Raw genomic sequence first — 18,840 nt, 5'->3', positions numbered from 1 at the left:
AATAAAAGGACAAATTCTACTCATGTAAAAACACCCTGATTCCCGGACCGTCCGCGGTCCGGATTGAGAAGGCGATTGGGCCAGATCCGGCCCCTGGGCCTTAGTTTGCCTACCCATGTTTTAAAGACATTCCATTCTTTATTTAATCTCTGTTTTGAGTTGTTTCTTAATCTTCCCGTCATTTGGCTAATTCTATATATTCTATCATCTTCAACTGGCTCAGCCTCAACCGCATGACCAATTGGGTATTTGAACCCCGGTCTCCCAGGCTCTTGCCTGGCACTCTAACCACTGTGCCGCGCTGCCTCTCCTCAACACACCACCTCCCACTCCCCCCCCCAAATGTTAAAAGTTCAGCTCCTGTTCTGAATCTTGCCGCGTCCGCTGAATGATCACAGGGAGCCGTTGCACCTCTGAATGCCAGCTTCTGATAATATTCGGAAATAATCTCCAATTTTGCCTGCTATCAGGCCCCGTGGAGTGGTCGCTCGGTGGAAAGTCTGTGCTGAGTCCTTCGGGGCTTTGTAATATTTTTAGACCCGTTGGCACCGGGGAGGTGAAGCTCAGGACAGCCGAGGCCCCGGCAGGGAGGGAAGGACGGAGGCTTAGTACATATAGAGGTTCCCGCAAGGACCTTCCGCTGCCCTGGCAGAAGCACGGTGCCCGGAAATCGCAACAGCAAGAAGAATCAGGCTAGACTGGCATCCAGGGACCAGGCAGACGGTTCCCTGAGACATCCAAGGACGAAACCGGGAGGTAAAAGCAAGCGCCAAAGGGCTTTGTCTCAGAGAGAGGGCAGGCAGAAGGTCTCTGGTTTAGTCCCCGGCACCTGAGAATGAAAACTCTGGACCCCCACTGCCAATCAGAGTAGACAATGCTGAGCTCCATCAGTGGAGGACTTGGGGCTTTCAAATTTCATCAGTGATGCCAAAATTTGGCGCCTCTCGCCTTCCGGTCTAAGTCATTGCTGCGCCGCCCACTTGGTTCGATGCCCAGTGCGGGCAAACAGGCCGCGCTCCCCTAAATCCCCTAGACGGGCAGTATAAGGCCACTTCCTATATCCCTGTAGGGCTTTAGCTCAGTGATCAGGGCATATGCTTGGCATGTAGAAGGTCCCAACTTCAACTCCAGGCAGGGCTGGAAATTGTCCCATGTGAAACCCTGGAGAGCTGCTGCCAGCCAGTGTGGACAGTATAGAGGCAGGTGGGCCAATGTTCTGACTCTCCAGAATAGCAATTTCCTCTGGTTTTGGGGTGTAGCTGAGTGGAAGAGTGTCTGCCTTGCATGCCGAAGGTCCCAGGTTCAGCCCCAGACATCTCCAGGTAGAACTGGCATTTGTTCCCCTGCCTGGAAACCTGGGATGATGATGCCAGTCCGTGTGGGCAATGCTGAGCCAGTTAGAACTATTGGCCTGCTTACAGCTGAACACGCCGGGAGAAATGGAATGGGTGGGAGTGCCTCGGAATTTTAAGGGAGCGGCTTATATTCGGGTGCAGCTTATATTCAGGCCAATGCGGTACTTAGTAAGAGGTGCCCTCCATGGGGAAGTTTTCACCTTGGTGGGCAAGATAAGGAGCTGTGAGCCAGGACCCCAGTTCTGCAAGCTCCACTCTTCCCAGATGCAGCTTCCTCCCTCAGAATAGGGGGACATTTATACTGGCCTGCCTTGCAGTGCTCTCGCTGTAAGGATTGCCATGAAATCGTGCTCCGAATAGTCAGAAGTGCCATGTGCTTTCAGTGGCATCTGAGATCCTTGTAATTGCAGTTGCAGTTGCAGTTACAGATAGGTAGCCGTGTTGGTCTGCCATAGTCAAAACAAAACAAAATCCTTCCAGTAGCACCTTAAAGACCAACTAAGTTAGTTCTTGGTATGAGCTTTCGTGTGCATGCACACTTCTTCAGATGCACACTTCTTTTTAGTTGCAGTTTTTAATGGCTGGCGCTCTCTCGCTCTCTCTCAATGGCTGTTTTTATTTGCTCCTGGCTCTCTTTTAGCACTTTACATTATAATCTGGCTCCAGGCCATCTGGCGAGAAGGCAGGATAGAAATTCTGCGCTCAGATAACTGCTAAGTATTATTCCTTTCTTTATTTCTCATAACGATATCCTGCCTTTCTCTTATGAGGGACATTTGCAGAAACCATAGGCATTTGCTGGCTCCTCCACAGCTGCCCACTCACTGGCTTTGCAGACCAATCTCTAACAGGCCCCCAGAGGAGGAAAGTTTAAAAACAGACACACCCCACACTTCATTCAGATCAGAAGAATCTGCAGAGATTCTGCTATGTTCTTTTTATAGCTTCAAGAGAAAGCTGAAGAGCTCTCTGTAAATAGGTTGTTGTTGGCATCTGTTTCGAGAGACAATGGAGCCGCACCAAAGTGACTTTCCCAGGGCACAAACCTGGGCAGTGTGTCTGGAGGTCCTGGTCTGCCCAGGTGATAAGACCCCCCTCTTGACCTTCTTGATGGAGTCCAAAGGAAAGCAGAGCGATACGTTTGGCACCATCCAACAGTCTTAGGGACTCCATTCCCGATTTGCGAAGGTGTTTTTGTGGGATGTGAAACACAAGAGCAGTCAAGTACAACATCCCTAGAGTGGACATAAAAGGGGATGTCTGGACCACCCAGTTGGAACTTCCTGTTTCTCCCAGGTTGGGACAGACTTCCTCTGCATGTGACTAAAGGTGGGCATGACCTCACCTGCCCAGGTAACAAAAGACAGGACTGGTCGGTCAGCCATCTCTCTCTCTCTGACCACATTTGTCAAAGAAGCAATATCTGCTTAGCCTAAGATGCATCCAGCCAAGAGAGGATAGAGGAGCTATCTCCTTATGGGATAGTTTCCACATGTATATTACTTTTGTAACTTAAGGTCTGCCTTCTGGAATCCAGTTGTGAACAGAATGTGTGAGTAAACTCTTTTTATACTTTTATAGAAGACTGTATCGTGTCTATCTTTTTATGAGGGACTAAATGGGGAATTACCAAAAAGGAAAACACATTTTAGAGGCTTTAGCAAGCCTGAGCATCTGCTGTGCAAGTTTAAGAAGGGGAATGTTACTCTGCTAAATTGTAGAACTTGTTAACACAAGTTGGAAAGGATATAATCAAACAATATATCCTCTCCTGTATCCCTGAACATTCCCGCAGGGAAGACAGGGGGCATTGCAAGCCCTACCGGGAGATGCTGTGAGGGACTGAAACCTTGGACCATGCAAATCAGATGCTATAGCCCCAGGGTTTGGTCCCTGATCTGCTTGGAGCAGATTAAGAGGACTGAGGCAATGAGGATGAATTTGTGGCAGGCGATGTGAACAGAGTCGTTCCCTCAAAGTCTTCCAGCCTTCACAGTTTGCATTGTTTTTTCTTTTGGCTGTAGGAACCGAGTCTTATTCTGGCCTGAAGCCCATTCTGTCTAACTCTTACCTGTGATTTTTACAGCACAACTCTAGACAAGATCTGAGTGAGCTCTTCTCAGGCAAGAAAAGTCTCCTGTGGAAAAGGGAGGGCGAACTAACAAGCCATCTCCACTCCACACCAGTCTCAGTTGGCAAGGATGAAGCGAGATGGGCACCAAAGACTTACCCAAAACACAGAGGACATCATGGTGCCCTTTAACAGCCCATCAGCAACACACCGCAATGCCAACTGGGGCTGTCCTGCTATAAACAAATCAAATATCTCAAACTGCAGAGGGAAAATGGCACAGACCAAGGAAGATGCCATCTCGTCCACTTCTAGAGAGACTCAAATGACAGACATCTGCAATGGCAACTTTCCCAAGGGAGGAGGAGGACCCTCCGAAGCTCTCTGCGGTTGGTCTTTGGCGACCTCCTACCAAAAGCTTCCAGGGAAGAAGCAGCTTCGACACTTTGGCCAGCGATGCAAAGAAATCCCGCCCACCAGAATTACCCAGCAAGCTTTCCCCAGAAAGGACGTATTTCTGTTCTGGACAAAGAAAGCTGGCGATGGCAACGAGATGGCCCCATGGAGATCAGGCTCCAAAAAGGCACACCAGGTGCAGGAGATGATAGACCGATGTGAGGAACAAGAAGAAGACTCAAAGGGAAGATGCTGGTCTCCCCCCACCAGCCCTGAAACAACCCAGCGGAAGAGGCGGAGAGATCTTTTCCCAGACTCTGAGGTTTTCAGACAGCTGGACGCCCACGTTCTTCGTGTGAGCGAGCAGGTGGGTGGAGAAAAGAACGTCCCAAAGTTCTACCATTTCTCCTTTCCGCTGGAGCTGCAGGTGGTCTTCCATTTGTGTGTCGAGACCCCGAAGCCACCCCCTCGTTGAGAAATAACACACACAAGGACACAGATATTAGGTTAATATTATTGGGCAAATTTTGGCCACAACTTTATTGGTTGCAGAATGTGAGCAGTATTGGCTTAGGCATTGAATGAACCCGACTATATCTGACTCCTGCTCGATGTGCAGGAAGTCCAGTAAGGGTCAACCACCGGAAGGGGGAGCCCTGTCGATGCAGACCAACTCAAGCTCCCCCTGGTGTTCCCGTTGGGGTCGTGTCATGGCCCTAGCCCTGCCCCGGGCTTCGGACAAGAGCCACACCCCCGGATTCCTTTAACGGAATACCCTTAAACTTGGAGGGGCAGGTGATTGCCACACCTCACCTCCCCTTCATAAGGTCAAACAATGCCTAACCCAACCCAACCCTAACAAAGTTGTGACGATTGCTACGAGGTAGGCAAAAACCAAATGGCCTGTGCCAACTTGCCAAGTGGAAAAATTCCTACCAGGCCACTCAATGGCGACCAACCAAGGGTCATAGCAAGGCCAATAACTAACCTGGAAAATAGGGAGGGAGGGTGATTGTGGAAGTAAGCCAAAGAGGAAGCTCTCTGGCTCGTGCCTCTGCTTAAATGGCCTCAGCTAGCAGATTGGCTGGCCGGTCGCTGACGTGGCCGGGATCCCCTTGGCAATGGGAGACTAAGTCCCCCACCCCCAGAGGAGAGTGGGTGGCCACGTGGTCCACCGCAACTTCTCCCCATGGGGAAGTGGAGCGGACTTACACAGTCACTGACTAAAGCTTTTAAGCTCAGATCGAAATCAGCAGGGCTAAGGTTGAAGAGCTCACACCCAGAGGCAGTCTTCCACCAACTCCCAAACACACTCTGACAGTGGGGCAGGGAGCTGCCCCCTTCAAGGCCTGCTTGGGGGGCATTTGGCTGGCCATAGTGGGAGAAAGGATGCGAGGCTAGATGGACCTTTGAGTTGGTCCTGCTACCTGGATGGGTCACGGATGATCAATGTGTGGTCCCCCCAGGCGCTGTTGGACTCTGTCGTCCATCAGCCCCAGCCAACATGGAAGGTGGATGGGAGGATGATGGGATTTGTAGTCCAGCAACATCTGGAGGGGCCACAGGCTGCCCAGTTCCTTCTCCAGGCGTTCTCTACAAATGCTGAGCAGAATTCCAACTGGGATGGGACAGAGTAGCCTTCACCAATTTGGTGCCCTCCATAAATTTTGACTACAACCAGCATGGGCCAGCTGGGGCTGACGGATGTCCTCATCCAAAACACCAGGGTTGGCAATGGCTGGGCTAGACAAATGAATGCCTGCTTATCCTATTAAACAGATTGCTGATGATTGTCCAAATCCCAACCTATCTTCCCTAGCTGAAAACCAACCAGGAATCCTTGTCCGTCCAGACCATTGTTCCACTGATTACCAAAGGAGCCAACAGCCAGCTGGAGAAGGCACGAGCCATATGGATCTGGCTGTGCCACAATATCGGTAAGTGTGTTTTCATGCAAACCTCCTTGGGGGTATTTTTAGGGGGCAGTGATGTATGGATTTCATAAGCCTAACCCACCTTTCTTCCAAGCAAGACATGGGGTGCTTCCTATCGTAACAACCTCTTGGTAAAGCGGTGTTTTGATTTTGCTTCACAATAGAGTACGATGTCAATGGCTTCTTGGGGTTCTCTGAGAAGATCCACACCCCTGAGCAGGTCCTTCACACCGGGAGAGGCGTGTGCTCTGGGTATGCCCATCTATACCGTGACATGTGCAGGTATGTGCTGCCGTGGCTTTTAACATGCTCCATCTCAAGGGCTGTCACATGGAAGAGGGAACGGGCTTCTTTTCTCCTGCTCTGGAGGGTAGGACTTGAACCCATGACTTCAAGTTATAAGAAAGGAGATTCCAACTAACCACCAGGAAGAACTGGTGTTCAACAGTGGAATGGTCTCCCTCGGAAGATGGTGGACTCTCCTTCCTTAATGGATTTTAAGCAGAGGTTGGATGGCCATCTGTCATGGCTGCTTTAGCCGAGATTCCTGCATTGCAGGGGGTTGGACTAGATGACCCCTGGGGTCCCTTCCAATTCTAAGGTTCCATGATTCTATGATCTGCCTCCTTAAAGCTTAGAGCAGTGTTTCCCAACCTTGGGACTCCAGATGTTTTTGGCCTACAACTCCCATCATCCCTAGCTAGCAAGACCTGTGGTCAGGGATGATGGGAATTGTAGTTCAAAAACAGCTGGAGGCCCAAGGTTGGGAAACACTGGCTTAGAGCATCTCCTCAATCTAACCATTTAAATGGAACAGGTGGCACATACGGGGAAAATAGTCCAGTATCTATCCTCAGCCATTCATAGCCTGCTTCCAGGCCACTTCCACTATTGCGCAGGCATGATTTCATTGTATACCAACAAATTCTGGTTGTGCAATTACAGGTGAAGCTCAAAAAATTAGAATATCGTGGAAAAGTTCCTTTATTTCAGTAATTCAACTTAAAAGGTGAAACTAATATAGGAGATCGACTCATGACATGCAAAGCGAGACATGCTTCTACTTCTCAGAGGTCCAATCTTGCTCTAGTTGCAATCCTTGTTTTGCTGATTTCATTGAATATTCTAATTTTCTGATATTGTTAATTTGGGGTTTTCTTCAGCTGTACGCCATGGTCATCACAATGATAACAAATCAAGGCTTGACATATCTCGCTTGGCATGTCATGAGTCTATCTCATATATTAGTTTCACCTTTTAAGTTGAATTACTGAAATAAAGGAACTTTTCCACGATATTCTAATTTTTCGAGTTTCACCTGTAAAATGAATTCAGTGCTCTTGAGCACTTGCACAATCCTCTTCCAAAATAAACTCCCAATGATTATGTATTTTATTTTATTTTATCTTTTGGTGGTAGGAAAATTGATAAGAAAATGTACCGGAAAGTGTGGGGATAATGGCAGACGTCATAATATAAGTGTCAGTTATTATTGGCCAGGGCCTCTGATACGAAAGCGAGCCAGCCAGTTAAGAAATGCAGAACGTACGAACACATGAAATGGCCTTATACTGAGTTAGACTATCTGGCTTCTGGCTTCAGACTGGCAATGGCTGTCCAGGGATGCAGGTAGGGGTCTCTCCCAGCCCAGGATAGCGCACACCCCAGAAATGATCTCTTTCAGCTTCTGCCTTCTGGAAGAAGGTACAGAGTTATAAAGACTAGGACTAGCTGCCTGAGAAACAGTTTCTATCCAAATGTGATTTTGGTTTTAAACGCAGTGTAAGGTAGTCTCCAGAAGGGTGGCGCTGTGGGTTAAACCACAGAGCCTAGGACTTGCTGATCAGAAGGTCGGTGGTTCGAATCCCCGTGACGGGGTGATCTCCCGTTGCTCAGTCCCTGCTCCTGCCAACCTAGCAGTTCGAAAGCACATCAAAGTGCAAGTAGATAAATAGGTACCGCTCTGGTGGGAAGGTAAATGGTGTTTTCGTGCGCTGCTCTGGTTCGCCAAAAGTGGCTTAGTCATGCTGGGCACATGACCTGGAAGCTGTATGCCGGCTCCCTTGGCCAATAAAGTGAGATGAGCACCCCAACCCCAGAGTCGGCCACGACTGGACCTAATGCTCAGGGGTCCCTTTATGGGAGCATATTGTATTTAATTATGGGGTATCAGAGTTTTTAGGGGGTTAACCAGGCTGGGATAGCAGGGTTGTTGGTTTTTGAATGTCTGATGTAGATTTTTTCAGTTTCGTTGTTCTGAATGGGACGATGACAATAAAGATTATCGTATCGTACCCAGAAATACTTCTGGGGATGTTCTGCCACTGAGCCATGCTATGGCCTGCACCTGGAGTCCAAGCACAAGGAGCAACTTGGCAGCACCGTAACTCTTGTATCCAGCTGCCCACTCCCTGTACGTTGAGTTTGCCCAGCCTCCATGCTCTCTTGTGAATCCTTACAGGGAAGCGGGCTTGACCTGCGCTGAAGTCTCGGGATACGGCCGAGGGGCCGGGTACAGCCAAGGCCAGAGCTGTATGCAGAAGAAGTCCAACCACATGTGGAACGCAGTGCAGTTGGGAGCCCAGTGGTTCCTTCTGGACGTCTGTTGGGGAGCAGGCCTTGTGGATGTTGAGAAGAGGCAGTTCATCCCTCGGTGAGATCTCTCCGCGTTTATAAGTTCTAAGCCCTGGTGTGTGGAAGGCAAGAGCAGCCCTGTCTGGTCAGACCAGTGGCCTGTGGTTCAGAATTTCCTAAGGCAGGCTTCCTCAACCTTGGCCTTCCTTGCTTTGAGACTACAATTCCCATCATCCCTGACCACTGGTCCTGCTAGCTAGGGATCATGGGACTTGTAGGCCAAAAAAACATCTGGAGGGCCGAGGCTGAGGAAGTAAGAAAACCAAAATGCATGTTCTCCTGGCCTAAAGCTAAAAGCAACTGAGATACTGCCTTAAGCTTTGTCTTTGCAGGTTGCTAATATTTTAACCTAGACAGCGTCTTAAAAAGTAGAGACATCACCTTGCCAACAAAGGTCCGTATAGTAAAAGCTATGGTTTTCCCAGTAGTGATGTATGGATGTGAGAGCTGGACCATAAAGAAGGCTGATCGCCGAAGAATTGATGCTTTTGAATTCTGGTGCTGGAGGAGACTCTGGAGAGTCCCATGGACTGCAAGAAGAACAAACCAATTAATTCTGAAGGAAATCAGCCCTGAGTGCTCACTGGAAGGACAGATCATGAAGCTGAGGCTCCAATACTTTGGCCACCTCATGAGAAGAGAAGACTCCCTGGAAAAGACCCTGATGTTGGGAAAGATGGAGGGCACAAGGAGAAGGGGACGACAGAGGATGAGATGGTTGGATAGTGTTCTCGAAGCTACAAACATGAGTCTGACCAAACTGCGGGAGGCAGTGGAAGACAGAAGTGCCTGGCGTGCTCTGGTCCATGGGGTCACGAAGAGTCGGAGACGACTAAACGACTAAACAACAACAAAAATATTTTAACACTAGGGTTGCCATATTCATAATCCGGACACAAAAGTTGTGGAGCTTTCTCCCCCAAAATAATAATAATAATAATAATAATAATAATAATAATAATAATAATATTTTTGAGGGGTTTTTAGGAAACTCACCAAAAAAAAAAAAACTACAGTCGTACCACGGAATTCCAACAGAATTGGTTCCAGAAGTCCATTCAACTTCCAAACCCAAGCACAGCTGATGATTGGCTACAGGAGGTTCCTGCAGCCAATCGGAAGCCACAGAAGCCCCCTTGGATATTCGCAAACCAGAACACTCACTTCTGAATTTCGATCTTTTGGGAGCAGAGTTGTTTGGGAGCCAAGGGGTTTGAGATCCATGTACTTCCGATATGGGTTGCCATACCCCTGGATTTTCCCGGACATTTTAACCGATTTGTGAAAACTCTACCCAGACACAATTTTTGGCAGATGAATCCTGGATACGTCCAGGGAATTTCAGTGACCCTTAACTTATTCCCCTTTTAAGAGAGAAACCAAAGTTTTCAGAGCAAGGGATTGGGGATGGACAAATCTGCAGGGAGCAGCCAATCCGGCCACTAGCCGGCCTCTTATAGTTGCAAATAACTTTGGATCGGATGCTCTGCTTCTTCCTCTTTGCTACTTTAATTAGAGACCAGAGCCACCCTTTGATCAAATGATTAATCTCCCGCTCCCCAGCAGGTTTATTAGGTGGCCTGAGATGTAATTACTCGAGCCTCCTCCACACGTTTCAGACCGAGAGTAAATAATGACTTGCCTCAAAAATTATTAATCGTGTTAAATTATTTTCCGCTAGATGCATTATGCACTTGTCACTTTCCAGCCAATGCAAAACAATAAGAGCCCGTGTGGCATTTGCAACATCTAATCATGTTACGTGGAACAAATTTGCGCTGGGGTGTGAATGTGTGTGTGTGTAAGGATGCATGGGGAAGAGAGATCGATTTGTTGTTTTGAATGTGCAAGGGGAGAGAAGCGAGGCCTTGAAACGGGAAGAGTTAAAATGCAACTCTGGAGATACTTTCCAGGGACCCACATTTTCACATTTACTCTCAAGCTGAGCCCACACTTCCCTTTAAACATGCATTTCCTCAATATTTTACATTAGGAGATTACTGCCTCGAGAGGTCCGGAAGGTGGCAAAATGAGAACAGGGCCTTCTCTGCAGTGGCTCCCCATCTGTGGAATGCTCTCCCCAGGGAAGTTTGCCTGGCGCCTTCATTACACACCTTTAGGTGCCAGGAAAAAACAGTCCTTTTTAACTAGGCCTTTGGTTGACCTGATTGACATCCTATGCCCTTTTAAAATGTGGCTCTTTTGAGTGTGTTTGTGTGTTATTTGGGTTGTTGTTTTTATTTTTATTTTATAAATTGTGATCTTTTCTGTGAATCGCCTTGAGACCTCCAGGTATAGGACGGTATGTAAATTCAATAAATAAAAATAAAAATAAATAAATAGTAGCAGGCTGACAGATCATCATGTACCGCAAAGGATCCTGGGATGACTTCTAGGCTGCACACCTTGTTCATACAGAGCTGTTGGGGAGAGTTGTTGTTCTGCTTGTGTCCTGTTTGTGGAATTTCCTTTGGAGCATCTAGTCACTCACTATGAGAGCAGGGATGCTGGACTAAATGGTTCTTGGCAGGGTACTGTTGTAAACAAAATCTGCCCTTCTTCCCCTATGGGGGACCCAAGAGCCTGTATAGAGTCCTTACGTGGGTTCCCTATCGGTAGGAGAAAATAACAGAGAGCAACCAGAGAATATTGAGAAGCAAAGCAGCTAGTAAGCCTGATCTTTATTAAAGCTGTTGCAACAGGGTGCTCCCCTCACAGGCAGGAAAGGAGGAGGACCCAGAACAAAGTTGTGCCCGCCCTTATATAAACATTTTAAATTGCCTGCCCTGTAGTCCAAGACCACCCCTCCATACATCATACATACATCACAGAAGGGGTGTAGCCCAAGATCATCCCCCACAAACATCATACCTGCATCACAGAAAAGTCGGTCTACAACAGAAATTTTGTGAGTGTTCAGAACTTAACTGGTTAAGTTGTTCTGAGTGTGCGTCACATTCCGACGTCAGCTGTTAGAAGCTGGGAGGAGACAGAAGCTTTTAGAAGCCAAGGAGGAGGAGTTTTTTCCCTGTACTTTCACTTCTCTCTGTGTATCTGTGAGAGAGACATGGCTGAAAGAAGCCCTGGTCTTTGTTGGTAAAATGTTTTAATAAAGAGCTGTAAATAGACAAATCTGTCTATGTGTGCTTACAAGAGCAAGACTGCTTTACACGCTGTGTTCTACTCTGCTAAAAGCCGTGACTGAGAAGAGACAGCAGGAGTTATTGCGCAGCTTGGGAGGAAGCGTGCCGGACCGCTGTAAGTGATTGATTGGGATCGTAAAGCTGTCTGAGATCGCGGCCCTATCGATCAGGGAGGATCGATTTATATCCGAACAGGTTATGGAAGGTCAGCCAACACTCGTAAAGCAGTCGGTGTGAGCCTCAGGAATGCTTTGAAGTTAGCGTTCTGAGGCTGAGGGGCCGTCGGAGGCCAACGGGAGCTGACTGGATGCTGGAGAGCAGATGAGTAATTGCCTGCTTCTAAGAGGCAATGAGAGCTGCTGATACAGACAGCTGAGAGCTGGAAGCTGAGAAGCAGCTGGAATCGTTACTCCAAGCAAGGGAGAGCCGCAGGAGCTGGTACTGAGCACTGAGTACGGAGTAAGTACAGCTTGGGGCACCTTGGGAGAACGGGAGAAGATGGCTGAAAGCCAGAATATACCGCTGGAAAAGCTCACTCTAAAGAGTTGGGCAACGTGGTCCAGAAGAATAAGGGGATGGTTCTTAGTCGAAGGGCTCTGGGAAGCAAACCAGTGGGAGCCAAGAAAAGAAATACCCCTTGGCTGGCCAGCAGCTGGAGCAGGAGATGCAAGCTGTGGGGCTGTGTTGGCTGAAGATAGCCAGAGGCTGCATCAAGAGCTAGAGATGCTCAAAGCATGCGTTGATGCATCACTGAGGCCTCATCTGGAGGGCATATCGACAGCGTGGGCTGCCTGGAATTTGCTGAAGGGCTTGTGTGAGGCGTCAGCGAAAGGCCAGAGTCCTGGAGGAAGCCCTGGAGAGGCTGAAGGATGCCCAGAAAGCCCAATGGGGGCTGGGACAGTGTTGGGGAGCTGTTGTAATGCTTCTACACGTCTGTGTGATGGACTGAGTCCTGGAGAGGCTGGACTGGCAGGCCCTGTTCCTGATGTCTTGGCCTCTAGGAGCGCTAGTGAGCAGATCGGGGGGGCGAAGAGTTCCAAAGGCGAGTTTAAACAACTTTCCCTTTGTGCTGAAGCGGAGAGCAGCTTCAGGGGGGGCCAGGCTGGTGGGAGGCGCCGTTCCAGAAGAAGGAAGGCCAGGCCAGCTGGGAGGAGCCCCGGGCAGTGTTTTTCCACTGGAGTTCAACGTCGGCGTGGCAGTTGCCCTCACCGGAGCAGAGAGCCGATGCAGGATGTTTGCAAAAACTTTTCCCATGGGAATCAGGCAGGTTTCCATGGCAACAGGCCTGGGAAGACAGGCAGGCGTGGAACTGAGCCAGGTGGTCGTGGTAAACAACAGGAAGAGTCTTATCAAGTCTCAGCGAGTATGGCAGTGTTTGAAGACGGCCGAGTGGAAAATTCCGAGATGGCCTTTGTTATAGACTCTGCAGCTAATCGCAACATGGTTCCAGAGACCCCTGCAGTCGAGAGGTGGAATTGCACGGCAGTTCCGAAAGGACAGACTATAAAGTTCGCGAATGGACAGAAAACTAGAGTTTCCAAGTGCACTAATGCCTTTCTTTCTGTTTTACAGGAGACGGTGGATTTTTGTATTGTTCCAGAGATTCATCACTGTTTGTTATCTGTGCCTTATTTGTTAAATAAGGGGTTCAAAGTTTGTTTTGAAAATGATGTCTGCACAATCTCCAGAGGGGGGAGGTTACTGGCCAAAGTGCGGAAGGGACAGAATGATCTTTTCATTCTTAAAACGTCTCTTGGAGGTGAGGGGAAGGTTGAGAAAGCACAAGCGTCGCGTGCTACAGTTCCCAACCAGCGTGCTACAATTCCCGCTCATAATGTTACATGTGCATGTGTATGGCATCAGAGAACGATTCACAATCCTTTAGAGGATTTGCAGGCGTTGCCTGAGGTTGCCACAGGTTGTAAAATTAGAAATTGTCAAAGTGCCATTAATTGTGACACTTGCAAGCAGGCAAAGGTGAGAGGGTGCAGTTACCCAAAGGTGGAACGTGTGGCCACTAAACCTTTTGAGCTGGTACACATAGATTTGTCCGGTCCTGTCAAGGCACAGAGTCTAGGGGGGGCCAGGTTTCTGCTAACTTTTCTGGATGATTTCTCGCAGAATTCCTGGACTCACGGTCTCAAATCCAGGGAGGATGCAGCACAGCTGATCAAGAGCTGGATTGAGGGGGTGGAACTAAGGTTCTCCACCAGGGTTCAAGCGATCATCAGTGACAGAAATGCTGAGTACACTGGTTCTGCTTTGCAGAAGTTCTTTCAGAAGAGAGGGATACGACACACAGTTACTTCACCCCAGAAAGGGGGGGTGGCAGAGCTGAGAAGTGGAGCTCTGGTTAAGGCTGCACAGGTGATGCTGAAAGAAGCCAGGTTACCTCCTGAGTTTTGGTTGGAGGCTACTAGGGCTGTGTCATTCACCTGGAATCGTGTCTACAACTCACTGGTAGGCGACACACCGTTCTCTTTGTTAAATGGCCGAAGACCCCAGGTTCACTTTCTGCGGACTTTTGGGACTCCTGCGCTTGTCTCTTTGCCTAAGGCTTTGCAAGGGCCAGATGGAGCCAAAGTCCAGAAAATGATCTTCTGTGGGTATGAGCCAGAAGCCCGTGCATGGCGATTTGCTTACCCGTCAGGTGATCAGAGTAAGGTGCTGATCAGTAAACACGCTGAGTTCTTAGAGGAGGTTGTAAAATCAAAGACTCCTGTTAGGCGTGATGTTCTCTCAGAATGTCTCTCTGATCCAGAAGACAGTTCTGATGAGGCGGAAGAAGAGGCTGAGGCTGCTGATGACGACCAGGTCACTGACCAGGGTCAGGAGCAGGATAGGGCATCTCCACAAGCTGTTAAGAGACAGCCCAAGAGTGCGCCTAGTTCTCCTGTGAGTGTAATGGAGAGGATTCGAAGACGCTTTAAGTCAGAAGGAGAGTCCCATGATGCAGAGGACACACCTGCTGATCAAAGTGAGTCAGAGGGAACACCTGAGTTTGTGCCTAGGAGGTCCAGTCGCACAACTAAGGGTATCCCACCAGAGAGGTACCAGGCCACAGGTGCGTGGGTAAGTTTCGCACAGTGCGATTCTGAGAGTTGTGAGGTGGTTCCACAGTTGCCTAACAGGGACGCCAAGAGAGGGCGCAAGGCATTGGGGAAGGCATTGATCTCACAGAGTTTTGCTGAGGATGTTCCACAGGTGCAGTCGGAATCCAACGCAAGGGGGGGTGTGAGTGTTCAGAACTTAACTGGTTAAGTTGTTCTGAGTGTGCGTCACATTCCGACGTCAGCTGTTAGAAGCTGGGAGGAGACAGAAGCTTTTAGAAGCCAAGGAGGAGGAGTTTTTTCCCTGTACTTTCACTTCTCTCTGTGTATCTGTGAGAGAGACATGGCTGAAAGAAGCCCTGGTCTTTGTTGGTAAAATGTTTTAATAAAGAGCTGTAAATAGACAAATCTGTCTATGTGTGCTTACAAGAGCAAGACTGCTTTACACGCTGTGTTCTACTCTGCTAAAAGCCGTGACTGAGAAGAGACAGCAGGAGTTATTGCGCAGCTTGGGAGGAAGCGTGCCGGACCGCTGTAAGTGATTGATTGGGATCGTAAAGCTGTCTGAGATCGCGGCCCTATCGATCAGGGAGGATCGATTTATATCCGAACAAATTTGAGTGTTGTTGTTTTTCCTGTCTGCCAGGTTATCTGATTGCCTTTCCTGGTAGTCTGGCCATTCCTTTGAGATGGTGATTACCCAATTCCTGAGACAATGGGGAGGTTCCCAGACCCCCTCCCTCCTAGCAGAGAAAACATTTGGTCAGTTTGGGAGTCAAAATGGTTTCAGGACGGTCTTCCTGTGCTGCTCCAGACATATGGTCCACATATCTATGTACATACTTGGTTGGTACATTTATGAACATTTATTATATATCTAAGACCTTAAATTTTTTATTACAATACTCCTTACCCAATCAATCCACCCACTTCTCATCTTTTAGCAACAGACAAGCCATTAGCCTCCTGCCCTCTTCCTTGTTTGCCATTCTGGAATGTGGTTTGTTTCGTGTGATGTCTAAGGCACCCCCCATTTCCCCCACTCCCCCAGGCACGAGGATTTTTTCTTCCTAACCGACCCTGAAGATTTCGTCGAAAGCCACTGGCCCGATGAGCCGAAATGGCAGCTCACCCAGCCTCCCGTCCCACTGCAGGTTTTCGAAGGGAGAGTTTTCAAGACGCCAGAGTTTTTCAAACTTCAGCTTGCCCTCGTCTCTCCAGACACCTCCAGGCTTAAAACAGGTATGTTCACAGCAAGATGCTTTGGCACACTCAGAAATTTAACCCCGCTGAAAGGAAGTGGCATGGCGTCAGTGGCGTAGCGTGGGTTTCCAGTGCCCGGGGCCGTGCAGGTTGGATGGGAGGGAAAGAGAAGGAGTAAGCATGTGCATCCAATTGCCTAACGGCGTCTGTATCACCCAGGGGATCACAGCTGCATAAATTAAGAAAATAAGAGTCGTTCCATTGTCTGGAGAGGTCACTTCCTGGTTTGCATGGAGAAGTAAGTCATTTTCAATGGAGCCCAGGGACAGAAATACACAGCTATATTGAGACAGTAATGGATGTTGAAATTTTGCGCCCCTAACAAAAGCTCTCTAAAATTTCAGGCAACCTTCCTCAAGTTGATGCCCTCCAGATGTTTTGGACTATGACTCCCATCACCTGAGCCAGGCCAAAACATCTGGAGGGCAGAAGGTGGGGGGGGGCTGCTTTGGGGGTGTTTAGGGCAAATACATACCCAAGGGAAGAGTTAGGCAATTGTGGGACTGCAGTCAAAAAACCCCCCGAGGTTAACTGCTCTAGTGTGGTGCTCTGCAGTTAAAAACAGGCAAAAACAATCGCTCTCCCCCTTCCTTATCACAGACCAAGGGGAAGCAACCATTTCGTTAGCAAGTGCCCGTTCAACAGAGTTCACTTACCAACTGTTGAAGCTTTGCCAGGACGACGACAGCAAAGAGGATATGGGCAAGACTCACGGCATGTTAACCATGTCTGACAAAAAGATGGTCCTCAAAGTCTTTCCCCCAACCGAGGGGCTCTTCGAACTGCAAATCTTTGCCCGCCCTTCTGATTCCCCGGAGCTGTGCGCTTGGGTGTGTTCCCACCAGATTGAGTGCCTGGAGCCCCACCGGCAAGAGGGGCTGCCGGATAATCCTTTCGCTTCCTGGGGGCTCCATCCCAAAGCAAGAGAGTTTGGGATTGAGGAGTGCAATTGGGAAGAAGACCTGATCGTTGCCACCACGGGGGCCCTGAGGCTGGCTTTGCAGACCCAGAGGCCTCTCTTGGCCACCTACGAGTTGGTTCATCCAGAGATGGACACCTCTCTGAGCAGGAAGTGTTTGGTGTCCCAAGTGGAAGAGCAGAAACTCAGCTGCCACATCCTCTGTCCTTTCGTGGGCCACTACAGGCTCTCGGTGTTTGTCAAGGAGCTCGACGAAGACAAGTTCAAGAACGCCGCAAACTTCCTCATACGCTGCTCCAGCCCCGTCAACCACAATGAGCTCTTCCCGTTGGGTCTCAGCGCACATTGCGGAGCAGGGATCAGCTCCCAGTGGAGAGGTCTCTCGAACCCCAGCCACACTGCCCCCATCATCAATACCAAAAAGGGACGGTGCACTGTCACTTTTCGTACCCAGCCAGGCTTTGAAGTCACCGCCACTTTGGGGAAGGACAAAATCACCAGCAAAACGTACCCGATGGAACGGTTCGTCTTGGTTACCCACCTGGAGAACAAGGTGAGCGTCTCCGTCTTGCTCCCTGAATCGGGAGTCTACAGGCTCAGCTTGTACGGGAGGGACGCCGAAAACAAAGAATTTGTCCACGTATGTGATTATATCATCCGCTGCTTCACCAACCCCCAGTGGCTCCCCTTTCCCCGGGTCTACAGCTTGTGGAGGAAAGGGTGTGTCCTCCTAGAACCCAGGTCAGGAGTCCTGCAAGAGAAAAGCTGGGTGAGGTTTCGGATCAAGATGCCCGAGGCCTGCAGCGCTCATGTCGTCGGTCCTTCACGATGGGAGCTGCGGCTGGGCCAGAACAAAGTGTGGGAGGGAGAGGTCTACACCGGCCTCGCTGCGACGATGCTAAAGGTGGCAGTCAAATTCTCCCGGGACTCCCCAAGCATGGACGTCATCCTCTCGTTCGACGTTGAAGGCAGTTCATCGACTCTAAGCGATGCTTCAGGGTGAAATGGTCGGGGGGTCTTTGGACTCTTGGGAAACTTAACTCTCTGCCCCACCCCAAGTCTCCAGCTGGATTGAACGGAAGTTCTGAGCCAGGTTCCAGCCAAGGGTCTGGAAACCAAGCCTTATGAGGAACAGTTGAAGGAGTTGGACATGTTTAGCCTGGGAAAGAGGAGACTGGGAGGAGATATGAGAGTTATCTTCTAATATATCATGGATGAGATCAATTGTCTTTCCTTGGTAATGGACAGGATGAGAGCCCACAAACTGAAGCTCAATCCAGATAAGACTGAGACACTGTTAGTGGGTGGTTCCCTAGACCTGATGGCTGGGAGATCACCTGCTATTGATGGGGTTACGCTTCCTCTGAAGGAGCAGGTTCGTAGCTTGGGGCTACTCCGGGATCCTGTACTGTTGCTTGAGGGTCAGGTGGCCTCAGTGGCCCCGAGTGCCTTCCATCAGCTTTGGCTGGTGGCCCAGCTACTCCCCTATCTGGACAGGGATGGCCTAACTACTGTTGTCTATGCTCTAGTAACCTCAATATTACTGCAATGCGTTATACATAGGGCTGCCTCTGAAGACAGTTCAGAAACTTCAGCTAGTGCAGAATTCAGCAGCCAGGTTGCTCACCAGAGCAAGAGGGTTTGAGCATCTTACATTTATCCTGGTCCAACTGCAATGGCTACCGATTAGTTTCCAGACCCAATTCAAAGTGCTGGTTTTGACCTATAAAGCCTTAAAAGGCTCAGGACCGCAATACCTCAAGGACCACCTCTTTCCATATGAACCTACCCAGACCCTGAGATCACCCTTTAAGGCCCTCCTTTGTGTGTCTCCTCCTCAAGAGGTCCGGAGGGTGGCAACACGAGAACAGGGCCTTCTCTGCAGTGGCTCCCCATCTGTGGAATGCTCTCCCCAGGGAAGTTTGCCTGATGCCTTCATTATACACCTTTAGGCACCAGGCAAAAACGTTCCTTTGTAACCAGGCCTTCGGTTGATCTGTTTGGCATCCTATACCTTTTTAAAATGTGGCTCTTTTGGGGGGGGGGAGTGTTATTGGGTTGATGTTTTTATTCTG

The 18,840-nt window shown here is 49.2% G+C and overlaps 1 protein-coding gene across 1 annotated transcript; it reads left to right on the top strand.

Annotated features, from left to right (window-relative positions):
• The first annotated feature begins 345 nt into the window (after positions 1 to 345).
• Positions 346 to 17,864, top strand: LOC309377523 (kyphoscoliosis peptidase-like). The gene is made up of 7 exons (XM_081924924.1): positions 346 to 756; positions 3,442 to 4,189; positions 5,642 to 5,759; positions 5,921 to 6,038; positions 8,218 to 8,409; positions 15,635 to 15,825; positions 16,447 to 17,864. Exons 2-7 carry the CDS (start codon positions 3,557 to 3,559, stop codon positions 17,766 to 17,768), a joined length of 2,574 nt encoding a protein of 857 aa, XP_081781050.1. The 5' UTR covers positions 346 to 756; positions 3,442 to 3,556; the 3' UTR covers positions 17,769 to 17,864.
• The last annotated feature ends 976 nt before the right edge of the window (positions 17,865 to 18,840 follow it).

The sequence above is a fragment of the Podarcis melisellensis genome (genome assembly GCF_964234715.1).
Source record: "Podarcis melisellensis genome assembly, chromosome: 9".
In the NCBI taxonomy this organism is placed as follows: Eukaryota; Metazoa; Chordata; class Lepidosauria; order Squamata; family Lacertidae; genus Podarcis; species Podarcis melisellensis.
The sequence above is the reverse complement of the archived record's forward strand: the minus strand, read 5'-3'. Positions and strand labels throughout refer to the sequence as shown.

Coding starts and splice junctions, on each gene's coding strand:
- LOC309377523 (XM_081924924.1), top strand. CDS start 3,557: ATGAAGCGAGATGGGCACCAAAGACTTACCCAAAACACAGAGGACATC. Junction 5,760..5,920: donor CTGGCTGTGCCACAATATCG/GTAAGTGTGTTT, acceptor GCTTCACAATAG/AGTACGATGTCAATGGCTTC. Junction 15,826..16,446: donor CACCTCCAGGCTTAAAACAG/GTATGTTCACAG, acceptor TCCTTATCACAG/ACCAAGGGGAAGCAACCATT.